The sequence below is a fragment of the Lagopus muta genome, chromosome 15, assembly GCF_023343835.1.
Source record: "Lagopus muta isolate bLagMut1 chromosome 15, bLagMut1 primary, whole genome shotgun sequence".
Taxonomy (NCBI): Eukaryota; Metazoa; Chordata; class Aves; order Galliformes; family Phasianidae; genus Lagopus; species Lagopus muta.
The window spans coordinates 8,277,686-8,296,322 of record NC_064447.1 but is presented as its reverse complement, the minus strand read 5'-3'; the positions used below and the strand labels follow the sequence as shown (position 1 = coordinate 8,296,322).

Below are 18,637 nucleotides of genomic sequence, written 5' to 3'. Positions count from 1 at the left end.
ATTAGGACCCGCTAGCGGTTATATGGGGGGGCAGATCTCAGAACCGCTTTGTCTCCCAGCATGCGATTAATGATGGAGTTCCCCTTCCCATCAGCAGTTTGTTGGGCACCTGTTGCACTGCAGCTGCCCGCGGGAGGATGTGTTCATTTAATGTGACATCTCAGGGAAAAACAGGTGTTCCTCTGCCAAAAAGAGGTAATAAAGCAAACCTAAATGGGGCCATAACTTCTCTTCGCATTGTTTCTCTGCAGTGCCCTTCTCCATCCCTTCCAACACGTGAGCAGTGGGTAGGCAGTCACCTTGCCACATTCTCTCCAAGGAAGAGCAAGCTCTCTGTGAGGTGAGTCTCAGCTCTTTGCCTGTGATAAGCATCGTGGGAGCTCCCAGCACTGAGTTTTGCAATGCTTGGCTGCTAAGGAGGGATGCCAAGGGCTGGGGGATGCAGGGCACCATCGCCCACATGGATGAGCCTGACTGCATCAAGCAGCCTTGCTTGGGCAGCAGAGCCTGATGTTTTGCAGGTGAAAAGAAAAATGACAATATTCTCCATCAAAATTGTTATGGCACTGTCCCTCAGAGTCAGCAGTCCAGAGCTGTGCGGGAGATTTCTGCCTTGTTTTTCCCTTCTAACAAGGAGTCTGAATGCCAGGCAGCGCAGCTCTGGCCACCAGGCACCCGGGCACGGCTCTCCAGCACGCAGGCAGCCCACGCTAATTGCAGCACAGCTCATGTCAGGACTGAAATTGCGTTAGCAGGTTGGGGGCTGGGGGACGGTGCTGGCATTAAGAACCCTCCGTGCTCTGATTATTTCTACTGAGATACACGTCTGAACGAGCTTGTCAAGTGAAATTTTCTGTCTGGTTAGAAATGGATTTTCGAGCTTCTTGCTCACATGTAAACATTTTTAGTGGTCCCCAGCCAAAGCAGAGCAGCAAAGCAAACATCAGAGCGAGCAGACCCAATCCCTTCAGGGAAATCATCAGCCGCAGAAGGAAACAAAATGCACGATGGCTTCAAAAGACATCCATTAAACTGTGTGCTGGAGTGATTCATGGCGCTGGTAGTTAGGGTTTAATTAGATCTTAATCACGTAATTTTATCTTTGTTTTAGAAATTAGAGCTTAATGACTGCATTGCTCTCACAACAGTGCCGTAACTAAACATGGTGATAGCACATGGCAGCACTGCAGCAGGCAGAGATGGGACGGAGATTATCTGCGCTCTCAGATCATTATTTCTTAAATAAAGTGTTTGGATCCACAAGAACCCAGCATTGCTGAGAGGGCGGGGGAGGCTGAGGGCTGCTGGGGGAGGAGGGGGCGGTTTGTGGCCCCATCCCAGGAGCAGCAGGGGGAGATGATGTGTGATACCGAGGGATGGAGCGAGGCTCGTCCTTCTCTGCTGCTGGGAGACCCTGTGCCTCCCAGCTCCGTGCTCCCACTGTCCTTGGGCCCTGCCGTGCCCCTGCCGCAGTGCCCGCCCCCTCCCCCTCCTGTTTGTTATGCCACATCAGCCATTGAACTCATTACTGTGGCAGATTATAGGTCCCCAGGTAATCACGCATATTCAGATAATTACTAACAGACCCTCTAATAGGAATGAACTCAGCTGAATCCAGTCAATCTCTAGGTAAATATTTGTACCTGAGCCATCCTTATCGCCAGCACTGCAGCATGCGGGTATTGCTGCCATCACTGCTGCACACACGGGCTGCAGAGAGCAGCACTGCCATCACCTCTGTTCCTGTGCCCCCGGTGCCGTGCAGCTGCTGTTGGGTGGGCTGGGACCAGCCCCATGGCTTTGCACTGCAACCTGTGCCTTTGGAGATGGTTTCCTTGCAGGGGATGAGGCACAGCATTGTGCTGAAATGTTTTTGTTGGGAGCATTCACAGCCGTCACTGAGCTCAGAGTCGACCACTGGCTCAGCATGGCAGTGCCCTGGCTGCAGGGAGCCGTCCTAATTGGGCATCTGGCTAATTAGCTGTCAGGTGACGAATAATGCAGTGATGCCCAGACTTCAGTGCAGTATTGATACCATCACATCCTCCCATTTTCACATGCTCTTGTTCAATGGAGCATGGAACAGAGCTCGTGGAAGAACTTGGAGAACCTTCAAAGTGAATTAACTGTGCCCATTGGTGTGTGGTGTGGCAGGAGGTGCTTATGTCATTGTGGCTGTGCCTCTGGGGGCTCACCTGGCTCTGCTCTGGCATTGATGGGGATGGTGGTACCACTGGAGATGGTGGCACCGTGCAGGAATGATCTGACAGCACACTGCTGTTGGCTGCTGCAGCCTGGTAAAATACAAAGAAGGAATCCTGACCTACTTGAATGCATTGCCATCCCAACTCTTGCCTGAGCGTTAATGATTTCCAAGGGGTTAGAGGTTCCTGTTAATGAGCACATTTATTTGCTGCCCGGCTCCTCTTGGGTGGAGAAAAATGTCGTTAGAACTCTGTGTAATTCAGTTTAGAGACACAGGTGGGTAGGAGTGGAAGCAGTCAGTACCAGGCTTTGGGTAAGCACTGTGTGCTGAGAGCAGAGCACAGAGGGACTGGAAAGCGTGATGGGACCTGGAGCTGACATCCTGCAGGGTAATTCCTGAGAGCATCACAGGAGGGGCTGTGGACTGACCCAGGGATGGAGTGGACGTGGTTCCTAAGTGAACAGAACTCCTCAGAAGGCCTGAGCTTCAGAGGAGCGTGGTCAGTTTACACACTATACTTTACTGGCTCACATAAAATAGAAATCCGATTGACTTCTGCAATAGGAAGAGAGCAGCAGGTCTGTCCGTGGGTCTGTCTGTGGTTCTGACCATGGCTCTGTCCATCATTGGGTCCATCCGCCTGGCCCAGCAGCAACCCATGGCCACAGAGCTCTCAAGGGGAGATGGATGTGCCTGAGGTTCCCCCCGGCTCTAAGGCTCTCACTTGGCTCCTGCTCCCTGCTGCAGCCAATAAACACGGAGCCAGCAGTGAAGGTGAACTATATTAATTAAGAAGAAGTTAATGAAATTTTCTCACCACTTACGGATACGTGATCCCACTTCAGTCTGAGAGACAAACGATGCTTCTCAAGCAACTGAAAATACTGCGGTGTCATCCAACACGCAGCCCAGAGCTGGGTGGTGCAGCGTGGTGCTCATGGCTGGGACACCCCAACCTCTGGTGCCACTGAGCAGCACCACACCAGGACAGCAGAGCAGCCGAGTGCCTGCAGCTCTGTGCCTGCAGCTGCACGCTCACAGCCACCTTCCTGCCTTCGCTGGGGTCTTGCCATGAGAGGACAGTTTTCCTCCGACCCAGCGTGGCTCAAGAGCTCTTCAGCATAAACAGTACCGGGGACCACTTAAGTCACATTCATTACGTTTAAGTATTTATGAGCTGATAAATATTAAACAGCCACTCAAGGGACTTCAAGCCTGAGTGATCCGATCACAACACAGAGCACGCAATGGCTGCAGGGCTGCAGCACTGGGGGGCTGTGGCAGTGTCCTGAGCCCTGCAGCCTTACAAGGGTACACGGCCATGGTCCTGCAGCAGCACGGAGGGAGCAGGCGCCCTCCTGCCCCAGGAGAACCCGTCCTGAGCTGTACTACAGGGGCCATGCAGTCTCACTGTGCACTGAACGTGAGTGCTGACATCCATGGCTGCAGCCTGATCCCTCCTTGCGTGCAGCTGGACGCAGTGCTCTGAACTTGGCACGCATGTTAACCGAGTCACCCAAAGGTTGCTGTGCCATCCTGTCTGTGGACATTTCCATCAAGCCGTGATGCACTCTGCAGCACAGCATTCTGCCGCCCTTAACCAAAGCATAGGGGACAGGAAAGGCATACCCATAAAAATTATACAGCGGCTGTTACGATTTACATGCTGGCTTATCAAGTTCACTCCTAAAGCTTTTTCCTACCACCTATTATGACTGTTTAATCACATGGATGCTGCTCAGGACCACAGCTGTACAGCACAGGAAATACATCTGACAAAGCCAATTACCTCGGGCCGCCCTGCACGTCCCTCTCTTGGGTGCCATTGGCACTGACTGCCCCTCCTGTATGGATGTGGGCCCAGCACCACCCCACACTGTGACCAGCCCTGCAGGGCTCCAACCCTGCTGCCTGCTGCTGCATGGGAGCCCCGACCCCCATGCATCTCCTCCTCCCTGACTCTGCACGTGCTTACAGCGCTCCCAGCACTCACTAAGCCAGGGCTTTGGGCTGATTTAGCCACTGGGAGGGGATTAGTTCCTCTAATCCGGGCTGCTTGAAATCGTGCTGTGCACCAGAGGGCTCTGTGCTGTGTGCTCAGGACCCAGTGGCATTTGGGAGCTTGGGGGGACACAGCTCCATGATGGCACCTGCTGTGGCACCCAGCTCCCTCCTGCAGCTCCTCTGCACAGCACTGGCATTGCCGTGCACAGGTTGCCTGCTTGAATGCCTTTTAAGCCTTGTTTTAGGAGCTTCCAACATGATTAGCATGGTCAGCACAGCCCTTCCTGAGCCCTCATTTGCCTACCTCTCGGAAATTTAATACCTGATGCAAGCCCATTTCTGCTCCCTACATTTGTAAGAACAAATGTAGAGTAATTGTCTGATACTGCTGTGGTTTCCCCAGCCTCCAGCTCTAATTTCCCACTAATACGGTACTGCTGGGGGGATCAACCTAGCCCAGTACCTTCTGTTTCCTTGGAGTGGATTGGAAATGGTTTTTTCACTGCAAGCCTGGGATTTGTGAGTTTTGCTGTGAATGCTTTTTTTTTTTTTTTTTTCCTTTAAAGGAAAAAATCATATGAGAAGATATCCCATCTTCCTGATAATCCCCCCTTGGCCACCGCCTGCCCACAGCTGTCCCTGGGGCCACACTGCTGGGTGCTCCCCGGCTCCTGCAGCTGCTGCTGGGCAATGGTGGGAGGGATGTAGGGAGGGTGCTGTAAGATGGCCATGAATTACCTCCAAGATCAGAGTTCTTTGCACAGAAATCAGCCCTAGGAAGGCTCAGGAAGAGCAGTCCAGCACTGGCACACGCTGCCCAGGGAGGTGGTGGAGTCACCATCTCCGGAGGTGTTCAAGAACCGTGGAGATGTGCACTGAGGTACACAGCTGGGGGGCATGGTGGGAGGGGCTGGGGTTGGGCTTGGTGATCCCAGAGGCCTTTTCCAACCTTAATGTTTCCATGATGCTATGTATGGTTCCATGGGCACAGGGCTGCCTGCAGGCAGGGCAGGCTGCAGCTCGGGCTCTAGCTGGGATTTAGATGCTAGTGGTAAATTGCAACCTCTGACAGAAACGCCTGAGATTTACTGAGAAAATCAATAGATGATTCAAACAGTCCAACACTCAGAAAGGCAGATAACATCTCTCCAGCAAGAGCTGCTGTTGATATGCACGATCAGTGGTGCTTGTTACTGTGACTGCTAATAGCCTGCTGAGATGGAGTACTGCAGGATGGGACAGGACTGTGAGTGCACAACCACAGCACAGATCTGCCCCGTTGTGCCCGGCCATGTCAGTGTCATTCCTGGTGTCATGGCTGGAGCAGCTGAACCCCATGCCAAGCTCTGCAGGGCCTCTTCCCTCCCTCTTGTGCTGTCCCTGGGTCTCTGCCTGCAGCACCGGCAGCCCAGCACCACAGCTGGGAGCAGGATGCCACGGGGCTGCCCCAAACACAGAGGAGGTTGCCCTAAGAAAAGCCCATGCGTAAGGACCAGTGATAGCCTCTTTTATTTACACAAGGGATCACATGCTGAACAAGGACACTAGTGCCACTAAAGTACCCGTAACAGCAGGATTCTGTGCTTTATTCACAGGACAAAATATTGGTACAACACGTTTCAAAGACGTTTTGTTTCAAGCAGATACATCTCACCCTCTTGATAGCCACACTGCTCTGCAGGGACAGAAGGCAGTGGGCAGCAGAGCCCTGCCTGCCCTGGGCACATCCTCTGTTCCACGTGCCCCGGGTCCCTTTGGGGTGCTGAGGAGGGACATACCCTAGAAGTGGAGCCATCACCACAGCACCAACACACAGGACTCCACAGCTGTGCATTGGGATGGCAGCACCTGTGACACCTGTGGGCACTGTGGTCCTGTCCCTGCTCACCCCGCAGCAGCCTGGGCCCCTCCTGTCATGCTGCGACTGCAGGAAGAATGGGGCTGTGCAGGTCCTGGCCCTGCCCCCCCACTGCCCCATGGAAGACTGCAGCTCATGTCACCGCAGCTCTGCTCCCAGCTGCTCATTCCCACCTGAAGTCCTGCCCGACTGTTTCATAGAACTTGATGTTGTAAGGTCTGTAAAAGTCCCGAAGCTGCTCTATCACCTCGGGGTCTATCTGCACGTGAGTCCTCCCCTTGGATTTGCCCAGGCAGCGAGGTGAGCTGTTGCTCTCTGTTTTTTTCAGGCAAGGAAAGCCTTTTGTCTTGTTGAAGTAGAAGTGCTTGTCAGTGATGACGCGCCGGATGCCCAGGAAGTCCTGCACCTTGCCCATCTCCCCAGCTGGGTCGGTGATCAGCTTCTCCCCACTGACAAAGTGGATCTGAGAGAGGGGGAAGTACTGCAGCCAGCTCTGCAGGTGCACGGCATACATCCCGATACGGATGGCGTTCCAGGAGGTGTCCACCAGCCCCAGGCTGCGGTTGCGGAAGGACAGCCCCTCGAAGGTGGGGATGTCAGGCTTCTTGGAGAGTGTCTGCGTGTAGTCCGAGATGGCGCGGGTGACGGGGTTGCGCACCACCACAATCAGCTTGGTGTCCCGTGACATGTTGAAGATCCGCCGTGGGGCCTCCTTGGTGACAAAGTAGCTGGGGGTCTTCTCCACCGTGATCTGGCTGTCGAGTGTGCGTGGCATCAGGCTCCTGCAAGCAGAGAATGAGGTGGTGAGGAGCAGAACCAGGCTGGCAGGGTGTCCTTTCCCAGCAGGACCGGAGGATAGGAGGGCACAGCTCCCTCCTGTAGTACTGCAGGGGCTGCCCCAGCCATGTCCAGTCCCAGCTCCTGCAGGGGCTGCACCTACCTGGGATGCTCAGCCCCAAGGGCCCAGAGCCATGAAGGACAGAGGTGAAGGCACTGCCCTGGAGAGGCGCTATGCAGTAACTGTGGCAGCTCCATCTCCACTGGTGCTGAATTCACCAGCTTCAGGGCAATGTGTGAGTTCACCCTGCAGCCATCTGCCCTGACCTCTGCCATGGCATTAACCATGAGAAAATCTCTGTGGAGCCTCCAGTCCATTCATCACATATTGCTACACTGGTTGCCATTCCCAAAAGAAATTACAGCTGCTCTTTCTGGAACTGTTGCAATTGCCCCTGCCATCATTGCTCTATGATTCTGCTGGTCACCACTAGTGTGAGCCAAGTGCCAGCCCCAAGTGCAGCCCCACTCCCCATGGGATCACAGCTGTCCCCACCTACGCCTGGCCCCCAGCAGCCCCACACAGCCCTGGTGCCCATCTCTGGGTGAAGGCAGAGCCGCAGGGCTGGGGCAGGCAGCCCCGCTTAGTGCTAATTAAATCATTTGCTTTGATGCGTGAACATCCAAATCAAATAAAATCTAATGGGACGGAAAGATTTATAAATTGGCCTTGTACTACCAGAGTCAACCATTAGATCCATTGCAGCAGGAGAGCAGGGTGCCTGCATTGTGCCAGGAGCTGGCACAAGCCCCCTGCGGGTCACTGCCACTGTGACAGCACTGGGCATATGGCAGCACTGCCAACAGCAGCACCGCTGGGATCGAGGAGAGGGGGACCCAAAGTCTGACTGAGGGGTCTGGGACAACACCTGTTCTGATGGCATCCTTTTGGTTGGGCTGCGAGCAGAATAGCTTCTCCTCCACCTTCAGGGCTTTGGAAGGAACAAGGATACAACGGTGCTGGACACAGATGGCTGCAGCACTGCCCAGTGCTCTGAGCATGCACTGGGGAGTGCACCCCAAGGGCCTCACTGTGCTCACAGGCACTTCATGTTTCAATTATGTTTATTGCTCAAAAGCATCTGTTACTTCTTCCACTCTGCAGTGGAAGTTAGTGGCTCGCTGATTACAATTCAGTTGTGAGCTGTAAGGCACAGACGCTGCCTGGGGAGAGCTTTACCATGAGCTCTGAGATGTGCATCCAGGAAAGCTTTGCTGGCAACAAACCCTGCATGCTGCAACCAGGGACCTGCTGCAGCTGCTCAGTGTGGGGGTCGTGAGTCCCTGGGGCTCCTGCAATTGAATAGGCAAAGTCATGTGGCTGCACAGGAGTGCAAGGGAACCAGGGCAGTGAGGCGCAGGAGGAGCTGGTGCAGCAGTCATCTTAATAGAGTTGGCTCTATTGATGTGTGGGCTTGCCCAGCAAAGCCTCAGGACAGGAGCAGTCACAGAAAGCAAACATCAGAGCACTGCCTGCAGCCGTTCCGCTGGAGAGCACAGGCACTGCTTTATTCATGGGATAACTCTGCATGGCCATGCCTCTTCCTGGCATACTGCAGCATGCAGCATGCAAGATGCACCCGCCTGCTGGCTGCAAGCAGAGACCTTCTGGGGGGGTACCTTCAGCCCAGCACCCACTGCAGGGTCCCCAGTGCAATGTCCTCAGCCCCTGGCAATGCTTGTGAGCTGCAGACAGAAACCCAACAGCAGACCCAGCCCAGAGGGGACTCATCTGGGCACGGTGCTGCTGGCCTTGCAGCCCTCACCTGCTCTTGATCAGTTCTTTTGTTTGAAAGAGAACTAATTCGCTAGCATAAATTAATAGAAATGTTTTACATAGGTAGCCGAGCACAGCCGTGGCTTAATTGGCCTTTCTGACTGCTCTGCTCCAAACCCCATAAATCCAGATTATGATTCCCATTGTTTAATGACTGTCAGGAAGTGCTAATTTAGTGCCAGTGCTATCTCCATATCACAAACAAGTTTTGGTGTAAATCAGTGCAGGACAGCTTTATAAGCGAACTGCCGTTACAATATATTGTTGGAGAATCATAAAACTGCTGTTTCATTAATGGCTCATCTTCAGGCTTGTTAGACTTTCATTACGTGAGCTAATAGGTCCACGTATTTAAAAAATGAAATTACAGGTTCTAATCAATTATGAAAAACACAAAATCTCCGCATAATAAATTACGGAAATGAGACAGGAGTTGTTTTCTTTTTAAATGGACTCCCAGTGTTCGCTGCTCCTGAACAACAGAGACTGCTGAGACAACAAAACCCAGCCCGAATAGATAAATAAATCACCAGCAAAACCGTGCGAGGGGGAGAAATGTCATCCACACATTCATCTTTGTGTTAACGGCGGGATTCCCAGAGCTGCAGGAGCTGGGAAATGCATTGCAAACTTAATTACAGTTGACTTTAAAATGATATTTTTGGACTTTTGCATTCCGAAAGTTATTTGCATACAAATAGCATGTCACATAGTTTTAAGCCCAGGGCTGGCACGTTCGGGTTTGAAGGCTTTCAGCACCTGCACGGTGCTGTGGGTGCAGTGGGCTCCTTCCTGGGTGCTCCTTAGCCAAAGATGCAGCAGGTTGCAGTGCCGGACCCCTGCCAGAGCCAGTGCCAGTGCAGTGACATCCTGGTGACATGGAAGGGCCAGGCTCACTGCAGCACTTGCTCAGGTGCAGAGTGTGCACAGGTGAGACATGAATGCTGCTGGCTCCAGGGCTGCTGCTGGGTGCTCAGGGGTTCACCTGCATGGCCAAACCTGGGGACCAGGATGATGCCACCATCATAACTGCTCACAGCACCCTGGGGCTGCAGCAACCAGACTGGAACTGTCCCTCTGGCAGCGTGTGCACGATGTGCTTTGTCCTGGTGAAGAGAATCTGCGACACAGCAGAAATGCAGGAGGTTAAAGCTGTTGCTGAGTGAGCAGCGGGGCATGGACGTGTCTGCGGACGTGGCAGGGCAAGCTCCACAATGGTCTCACTGAAGCAGTGTGGGCTGCAGAGCAGCCATTCCCCTAACCTGCCCTGGTGATCAGCTGTGGGAGCAGAGACAGGTCCTGGGGCTGTGGGAGCAGTTGGAGGGCCTCCTTCCAGGAGGCACTGTCTAGTGATGCAGCTCCTTTGCCACTCCCAATGCATTCCTTCAGCTTTCTCCTTCATTTGCTTTTAATTGTGCTTGCCAAAAAGGCTGGGAGTGATCACCAGGAGTATCTTCTCATCACCAGGGGTATTGCAGCTCTCCATGCTCTTGGCTGTGGGATGCCAACATCCACTCACCAGTGCCCTTCAGTCACCCCGGCACTTCTCAGCCCTCCCTGGCACAGTGCTCCTTGCACACACATTCTGCTTGGCTGACAGTGTGGGACAGCTGACAGCCCCTTCCCCAGGACACAGCAGGGCCCTGCACAGCTGCAGACACATGGGGAAGAAGGCAGAGCCTCCCCAGCAGAGCACAGGGCTGCACTGCCAAAGGTGCCCCACTGCCACTCTGGTTGCCCAGGGTGCAACCCAGGGATGTGCATCAAACCTGCTAGGCATCCCCAGCTCCAGCAAATCCCCTGCTCACTGCACTAATCTGGCTGGAGATACAGCATTAATTCCTCTTGAATTAGAGATTATTTTTATTGTAGTTACTAAATTCTTAAAGCCCTTTAGTACACTGCAGACAAGCATTAATGCTCTCTCCCAACCTGTGAATCAACACCTGCCTGGAAGGAGTTAACTTCTCTCCAGCACCTTTCCCAGACCTGAATTATTAATTCTCTCATAATCTGCCTTTGGGCACCCTGCAGTCCCTACAACACTCCCACATTAAAGAAACATACGCTCCCTTGCTGGCTACGTTGCTTTGATGTTGAACATGCGTGAAACACTCTCCCAGGGATAAATTTGTACAAAAATTCATCAGATGATTGAGATATTGCGGATCAACATGCACGGGGGGAGCATGTGCTCAGTAATCCCGTTATGGCTCTGCCTTCAGCCCGCACAGTGCTGCACGAAGCACTGCCAGCTCCAGGCAAATATTTGCTGCCGCCAGTCGCTGTGTGCAGAGGATTTGGCGGGTGCAGCCAGAGCTCTCCTCGGAGGCCACAGACTGATGTGTGCACAATCCTGGACTTCAGCCACTCGTCGGCACGAAACCAAACTGTTTAATTTGGCCAAAAAAAAAATCCCCCGTGCTGGCTCTGGTGGGAGGGCTGAGTGTGTTCCTGCGTGCAGGCTCTGCACCTGTAGCTGTGATATGCTACTTGGACACAGAGCGAGGTGACCATGGCTGGGAGGATGCAAGTGCCATGCTGTGCCCTGTCACACCATACTGTGCTGTGCCATGCCAAGCCATGCAGTGCTGTGCCACCCCACGCTGTGCCATACCAGGCATGGCGGGACTGCAAACAGTGTCAGTAGATGAAAGCTCTAGCACAGCTCCACGAAGATTTTAGCAAAACTGGGTCAAGCATGCGAGAAACTGAGGTGTGAGGAAGATAAAAGAAGCTCTCACCAGCAGAGTGACATTGCAGCAGACTTTCAGGACACAGCCTACAGCAGCTGACACCAGAACAGCTGCTGCTCATGCAGGGACATGGCGCTGGGAGCAGCCACAGCCCCAGCCCCAGGTGGGGAATGCGGATGGCAGCACTGTGGGATCTCTGGCAGCAGGGCTTTGTCACTGCTCAGCCCCACAGGGTGGGCTCAGCACCATCCCCTAAAGCTGTATGGTTCAGGGAATCTGCCCCCACTGGGAAAGTGCTGTGCTGAGAGGAGACCCAGAAAAAGCACAGCCCAGCCCCAGGCAGCGCGGGGCGTTAATGACAGAGCAGCTCCCTTTAATAAATGTTTATGTTCAAAGAACTTACACCAGTGCTCACAGACAGATAATGAGGGACATTTCAATGCATAAAAGCAGTGTGAACACAGTAATTAACTTTGTTGCTGATTCATTTTTAATCATTCAAACGCTCCAGAGATTTGCGGTGTCCTTTAAGTCAACACAATCTTTTCCAAAAGGCACACTGCTGCTGACCGTCACGCACAGAGGCACCGTGCAGCTCCCCTCTTCCTGAACATCCCTGCCCCAAATCCCAGAGCTGAGAGCTGCTGGGCTGGGGGAGCTGCAGCTCACGCGGATCCCTCATACAGCCACACACAGCACCCGGGGGCTGGGGGCATTGCAGCACAGCAGCTCCCATGGGCACTGCAGGCTATGTGCAGCCTCTGATAGGTGCCAACAGCATCCTTCGCATCTCAGACTTGGAGCCCACAGCCGTGCCGGGATCCGAGCATAATCTCATGTCAAGAAATGAAGGTTAGAACAAATTGCAGGGCTTACAAACAAGGTCATGGAAGACAGAACGGGAACACGCATCATTAACACTGAAGACTCAATGCTCTGCAAGGAGGTACCTCCCCGTGCCTTCCCAGCACCCTGGAGGGGAAGTTCCCATGCACTGTGGTCACTATTGGGGTCAGTGCCTTGCCAGCAGTCCCATGCTCTGCTCTGGGGCGCTGCAGCCCCTGCGAGGCCATGCACCCATCCTCTGAGCCACGGCCCTGTCTGAAGTCAAGGAAACTTCAAAGCATCCTTGAAGCTTGCTGCCTTCCTCTCTTCTTGCTAATTAACTTTAGCAAAATGCACTGTCAGTCAAGCCCACAAAACAGTATGTGTCGTTGGGCGAAACCTAATGGGCTCCCATTTGTGTGAGAGCCAACGTGGCCATTAGCAGAGAGCAATTAGTGAGGCGGAGTGCAGGAGCCAGGGTTTGCAGCTCCCTCCTGCAGGTGCAGGGGAACGTGAGCATTTCCCTCTCACCTGGGGTTCTGCTCCCCCCCAGGGAAGGTGCATGGCCCATAGCTGGGCAGTGCCTGCGAGTCCCAGCTGCCACAAACCACTACAAAGACAAGTGCTGGAGCATCCCATGGGGTCACACAGGAATCCTGGAAAGCTGCACCCCAAGCTGCCGTTCAAAGTTAACTGCAAATTAAATGACTCCGCTTTCTCTGTGTTCTGGAAAATATTGAAGGTTATTGGCACACTGCTGCAGCAGGAAAAGCTCCATATTGTGCATTGAGCCCAGAATTGGGGATGAATCGATCCTCCCCAGTAGCTGGCCGGTTGGTTTCGGTTGTCTTAAAACCGATCTTGCTAAAAATACCTTTCCTGTAGTGTTTCTCTTGCTAATGAGGAGGATGAGAATGGTTGATGGGTACTGGGAATGGCAAGGGTGGGTTTGGTTGGCCGCTAAGGAGGCAGCGCCTGGCAGCACAGGGAGCAGAGGGGTTGAGCACTGGCTGCTCACCGAGGACAGCATTCGCCCTTCCACACAGCCCACGTCTCCAGTGGTCCCAGTGTGTCCCCTCTCTCCCATGGATGACAGCTGCTGGCTGTGCTGCCATCAACCCCTCGCTGGGTGCCAGCGCTGCCTTTCCCCTGCTCCCCGCTCTCCTGGCAGGGCGACAGCAGCTCATCGCGCTGAGCATTAGACCTGCTCCACATTTAATTGCTCCACTTGCAAGGAGTAAAATCAATTCCACACTTTGTACATTAGCAGCCGCCGCGCTTAAGTTTTGGCACATTTGTAAGATTAAAAAAAAAAAAAGTAATAAAACCCGGGAAGTGTCATTTAATTGTTTTATCTGAAGTAATTTGGAGACTCCGCTGTCCTGATGTGATCTCTCCATTGATCTAGACGCAACTCCAGGCCCCGCAGCACCCAGCCATGCTCTCATCACCACCATGAGTTTCAGTCCTCCGCTGCCAGCAAGGATCTCAGCCCTGAGCTCCCCTGCCCCATTGGAACCCAGGGGGCCTGCAAGGCCCAGGACAGTGCCACTTCGCAGCCAGATGCAAGGCACACAGAGTTCCTACTGGGCTTGGGGCTCAGCATGACCCTGCTCCTCACCCACCCTGCTACACCAGGGCCCTTCGGCCAAACTGCTGCAGCTCCTGTCACTGTCTGCCTGTATCGCACAATCATCCTTCATGGCTTTTAGACAATCTGAAGTTCCTTTAGGACAGTAAGAAAGCTTCAGAGCTCTCCACCTGCACCCATGTTAGCTCACCAGTCACCTGCCAGCAGAACCATTGCACACAGAGCAGCACACTTCTGGTTACAGGGCTCTTCGTGATTCTGGCTGCCCGCACCCCCTGACAGCCCTCCTGCTGCAGTGTTAGGGCTGGCACCCTGGGCAGGGATGCTGGAGGACCAGCCCAGCACCCCAGTGGTGCACAGAGTGGCTTTGACCCACTCGCAGTCAGCAAGCAGCATCCTGACGCCACAGGCATGACTCATGTCTGGCCTGCACAGAGACAAACACAGGGATCCCAGAAGGGCCAAGAGGTAGCATCACATCACACTGCCTCCCAATGCCTTCAGGAGCCGATGAGCATCACCCTGCTCAGGAAAAGGGGAAGAGAGCAGAGCTGGGTGCACAGCCCCACAGCCAGCTGCATTGCTCCCCGCCCACCTGTGCCGGGCATCCTCCCCTGTTGCACGTTCACAGGCATTGGGTCTGACCAAGCCTCCTCCGCTTCCCGAGGCCGATGCCCCACGAGCACCCAGCCCTGCCTGAGAGCTGCCCAGGGCTCCCGCAGTGCTCACCGCAGCACGCTGAGCAGGATCCAGCCAGCATGCAGCCAGGAATGTGGGTCTTCTCTGAGCATCACCAAACAGTCCACAGAAGCCTTTACTTAAATTAAAATCTCACCATCTCCTCCTAGAGATGCACTCGCTGTTCTCTGCGAATTATGAGGGATCGCGGGCACACGCTCGCTTATCTGACTCGAGGCACACGGGGCGCAGGAGGACGTTCTGTCCTCTCGCAGACCCTGAGATAAAAGCTGTCGGCAAAGGGGCTTTGAGGGACGCCGCGCAGCGCAGCAGTACCGGGGCGGTCGTGGTTCGGGGACCGCTTCTCAGCGGTGCGTGCATCCCCTGATGAGGCGGAGTCGTTGGCACCGCCCGGGCTGCAGCGGAGGGACCGGCTGGGCACGGGCTGTGGCCGCCGCGCCGGGACCTTCCTAAGCCGCCTGCGCTCAGCCTCGCCCCGGGGATGCGCGGGAGTTGAAAGGCTCCGCAACCGCTCCGCGCAGAGCCGCGATTCCCCCCGCCCGTCGCCCGCACCGCCGGCACGGCCCAGAGAGGTGCGGGGAGCCCGAGCCGGGCGGGCAGCGCGGGGTGGGAGAGGCGCGGGGCAACGCGGAGCGACGTCGCTCCCGGGGCCATTCCCGTTCCCGTAGCAGCGCTCACCTGTACCACTCCAGCCCGCGGTCGTAGTTGCGGTCGAAGAAGTGGGGCTCGGTGCCCAGGGCGCGCACGTCGGGGTGCACGCGGATGAACTCCAGCACGGCGCGGGTGCCGCCCTTCTTGACGCCCACCACGATGGCCTGCGGCAGCCGCTTGCTGCCCGGACGGGCCGGGCCCGGGGCGCTGCCGGCGGGCGGGGCCGGGGGCTCCCGAGGGCGACGGGCGGGCGCGGCGCTGCCCGGAGGCTCTGCGGGAGGCCGCCCGCACGCCCGCGACTTCTGCAGAAGTTTCTTGGCGGCGGCGGCGCTGCGGGCAGGCGCGCAGCGGGCGCGGGGCGCGGCGGAGCCGCCGCAACAGCAGAGGAGGCTGTAGCAGAGGTAGGAGCAGGACAGCGACAGCGTGAAGAGGAAGAGCACCCTCCGCGCCAGCCGCCGGGATGGAGCCACGGCCCGCCCGCTGGGCGCCCTATGCGCCATGGCTCCATGGGGCCACGCCGGCGGGCATGGCGCGGCCCGGCGCGGCGCGGCTCTGCGCGGCTCAGCGCGGCGGCGGGGCGAGCCGCTGCCCCCGGGGCCCCGCGGCGGGGCCGGCGCCGCGCTCCCGGCGGGGCCGCTCGGGCACGGGCACGGGCATGGCTCGCGGCTAGGCGGCGGCTCGGTCGGGCCGCCCCGGGGGGCTGCACCCTCCGCCCCGGCCCCCGCGCGCCCGCGGCCCCGGCGCCGCCGCTCCCATCCCCGGCGGGCGCGGCTGCGGCTCTCGGCTCCGCGGGAAGTGCCGGGGCAGAGGCGGCTGCGCTGCTATTTAAGGGGCCGCCTGACGTCAGCTCCTCCCGGAGCCCCCGCGATCGCACGGCGGTCGCAGCCTCCCCCGAGCCGCGCCGCGGGGCTCCCGCCCGCCCGGGACGGGGACGGGGCTGCGACGGGGACCGTCCTCGCTCCTCCGCTGCGCCGGGCCCCGGGAGAGGTGCGGGCTGCCCGCCCCGCTCTGCCCGCCGCGCCCTCCGGGCTCTGCGCTGCCCGAGCTCTTAGCGAGCCCCGCCGACGGTGTGGCACTGAGAGGTCTCGGAGCTATAGCTCTGTCCCCACGCCCGACACCGCTCTGCCGTCTGAGCCGGGCGGGGATGGAGGCAGCCGCTGTCCCGTCGGGCCCTGCACATCTCTCTGAACCTGAGTCCTGAACTACCCAGGGGTGCAGCACGGGGCGGAATTCCTCTTGTCCCGCACAAGTCCCTGCGCTCGAAGCACGACACGGCGCTGGGTCCTGGTGGACCTGGAATGAGAAGGTCGGGAGTCGGGAAGTCAAAGCTGAGGAAGACAAGGCAGCACGGCACGGGGTCCTTCCTGCTCCCGGGCTGCCTCCACACCAGGAGCCTGAGCAGCTCCTTCCCTGCGGCATGCACTGAGGGAGGGGACAGAGTGAGGAGGGGCCTCCCCGCATTCAGCAGTGATTTCTGTCCTCAGCAAGGGCAGAAGGAGCAGCCATCGGCTGCTGCGGTATCATCTGTAAGAAGAAAAGTCTTGAAGATGCAGGTATTGCCAGTTTGGGGATGCTTGGCCTCAGCCATTTGCTTTGTGATGCCCTAAAAGCAGATTGACCCAGGAAAACCACAAGGATTTTGCAAGATATGTATGCAGACTGTTGCTTCATCCCCAGCCCTCCAGCTCCCTCCACTTGACACGCTTCTTTCCCTCTCACACCCTTCCATCCCAGTCTTCTGCTTGGCTGCTCATGCCAAAGGACTGTGTGCAGCACCACTTAAACATTAAGAGTCACTCTCCTTGCCTTCTCAGCACAGAAAGCTTGTTCAGCTTCAGAAAACTACTTGTCGCATTACTTGGGAAGAGGGATGATAATAGAGTGAGACAGGCACAAGGTGCCAGCTCAACACGGGCAGGGATGCTGGAGGCTTCCTGGCACCAAGGTGGGGAGGAGATTTCCTCTTGTGCAACACCTGGGAACTCGGTGCAGATGTAAAGAAAGACGGAAAAGATGGCTGAAAAGCAGTGCTCTCTGCAGCCTCTTTTGCCTGCACTTGTGTGGGAGCAGTGAAATTGGACCTTGCTGGGAGTTTAAAAATAGTCACTTAAGCAACAAAGAGGCTGATGGCTCAGGAGAGCTCTGGAGTGCCAAGATGGGATTGAGCTCTCATGGGACTGGCATCACTGTAGTGGGTGAAGTGACCCACCTGGGGCACTGGGTACCGTGTTTTCCTGAGAGTAGAGGATTGACGCCGGTACATTCGTGCAGATCAGTCAGAAACAGCACCATGTCAGCCTGAAGGAGCCTGCAGGCTCATGGTGTAAACTCAGCCGTGCTTGGTGCTTCCCTGAGCTGGGCATCTCCACTTCAGCTTGTGTGGTGCACAGCAAGGAGGGAGGGCAGACAGAGCTCTGTCCTGGCTGCAGCCCTCAGCAGGAGCTGCCCAGGCAGAGATAGGAAGAGGAGTGTGGGAGCAGGGCAGTGAGCGGCTGGGCACCGTCAGGTTCCCTTTCTAGGGCCAGAAAGCATCAATCACTCAGCTCTGCTGCATGACAGAGTGCCAAAGGAAATCTGTGGGAAAGTTGCTTTATCCATTTTTAGCTGTTTTATTGCTTCCACGTGGTGATCCAGCCCTGGCTGCAAACACACTGCTTAGGCATGAACATTAGAGGTGTCTGGATAAATAAAGCTGGTGTGGATGCTTAGACACCCCCAGGTTTCTCTGCTTGCAAGGGAGGAATGTTTTGTAAAGCTGACAATTTGGCTTTCAGTCTCTCTATCATTGCAGGGCATGTTTGCTCTGTGACATGTTTGCTGTTTACACCCTGCTCCACACAAACAACAGCTTCCTGGTGCTTTTGGCACTCCGTGGCCCTGCTGCCTACGCCGGCACAGCCCCATGGGCCTCTCTCACCATCAGGGTTGGAAGCCACAGCCCTGGGATAGGGGAGAGCCACTCCCAAATGGCTGTGGGAGGGCTGCTGGTGCATGCCCCAACAGAGGGAGAAGCCTCAGGGAAGGCTTTCCCATTCTGCCCCTCTTATAGGGCAGCAGCAGCTGGCAGGATCACAGTGTGATCAAGGGTCATGGAAGGATGTTGGACTCAGCCCCAGCCCACAGCCGACACTGCTAGGGTCTCCTGGTGATGTGCCTTTGTCAGAGAGGACCCTGTTGAGGGGCTCATCCCAAGTGCAGGCAGCTGACAGACAAACAAAAAGAGAAGGCTGCAGAAATGTTTGGATCATTGAAGATTATTACAGAAATACACAAAGAAAAAGAGTGCTGGGAGCGCATAAAATCTATAGGAAGAGAGGAAAGCAATAAAATGCATACTGGAAATAGCAAATAAGATTAAAGGTGATATTCTACCCTTGATGTCTGCAGGTTGTAGGCAGAAGAGATCAAGGTTAGAATTTATTTCCAGAGCCCAGAAAAGCCCTTAGGGCCAAAGTGTCGTTGTTAATCCAGTTTTCTGTGTCTAATATGTATG

The 18,637-nt window shown here is 55.8% G+C and overlaps 1 protein-coding gene across 1 annotated transcript; it reads right to left on the bottom strand.

Moving 5' to 3' along the window:
- Positions 1-5,722: 5,722 nt before the first annotated feature.
- Positions 5,723-15,644, bottom strand: HS3ST2 (heparan sulfate-glucosamine 3-sulfotransferase 2). The gene is made up of 2 exons (XM_048961794.1): positions 15,172-15,644; positions 5,723-6,850 (listed from the first exon to the last, which is right to left on the bottom strand). The coding sequence occupies exons 1-2, from the start codon at positions 15,642-15,644 to the stop codon at positions 6,232-6,234; spliced, it is 1,092 nt and encodes a 363-aa protein (XP_048817751.1). The 3' UTR covers positions 5,723-6,231.
- Between the last annotated feature and the right edge of the window lie 2,993 nt (positions 15,645-18,637).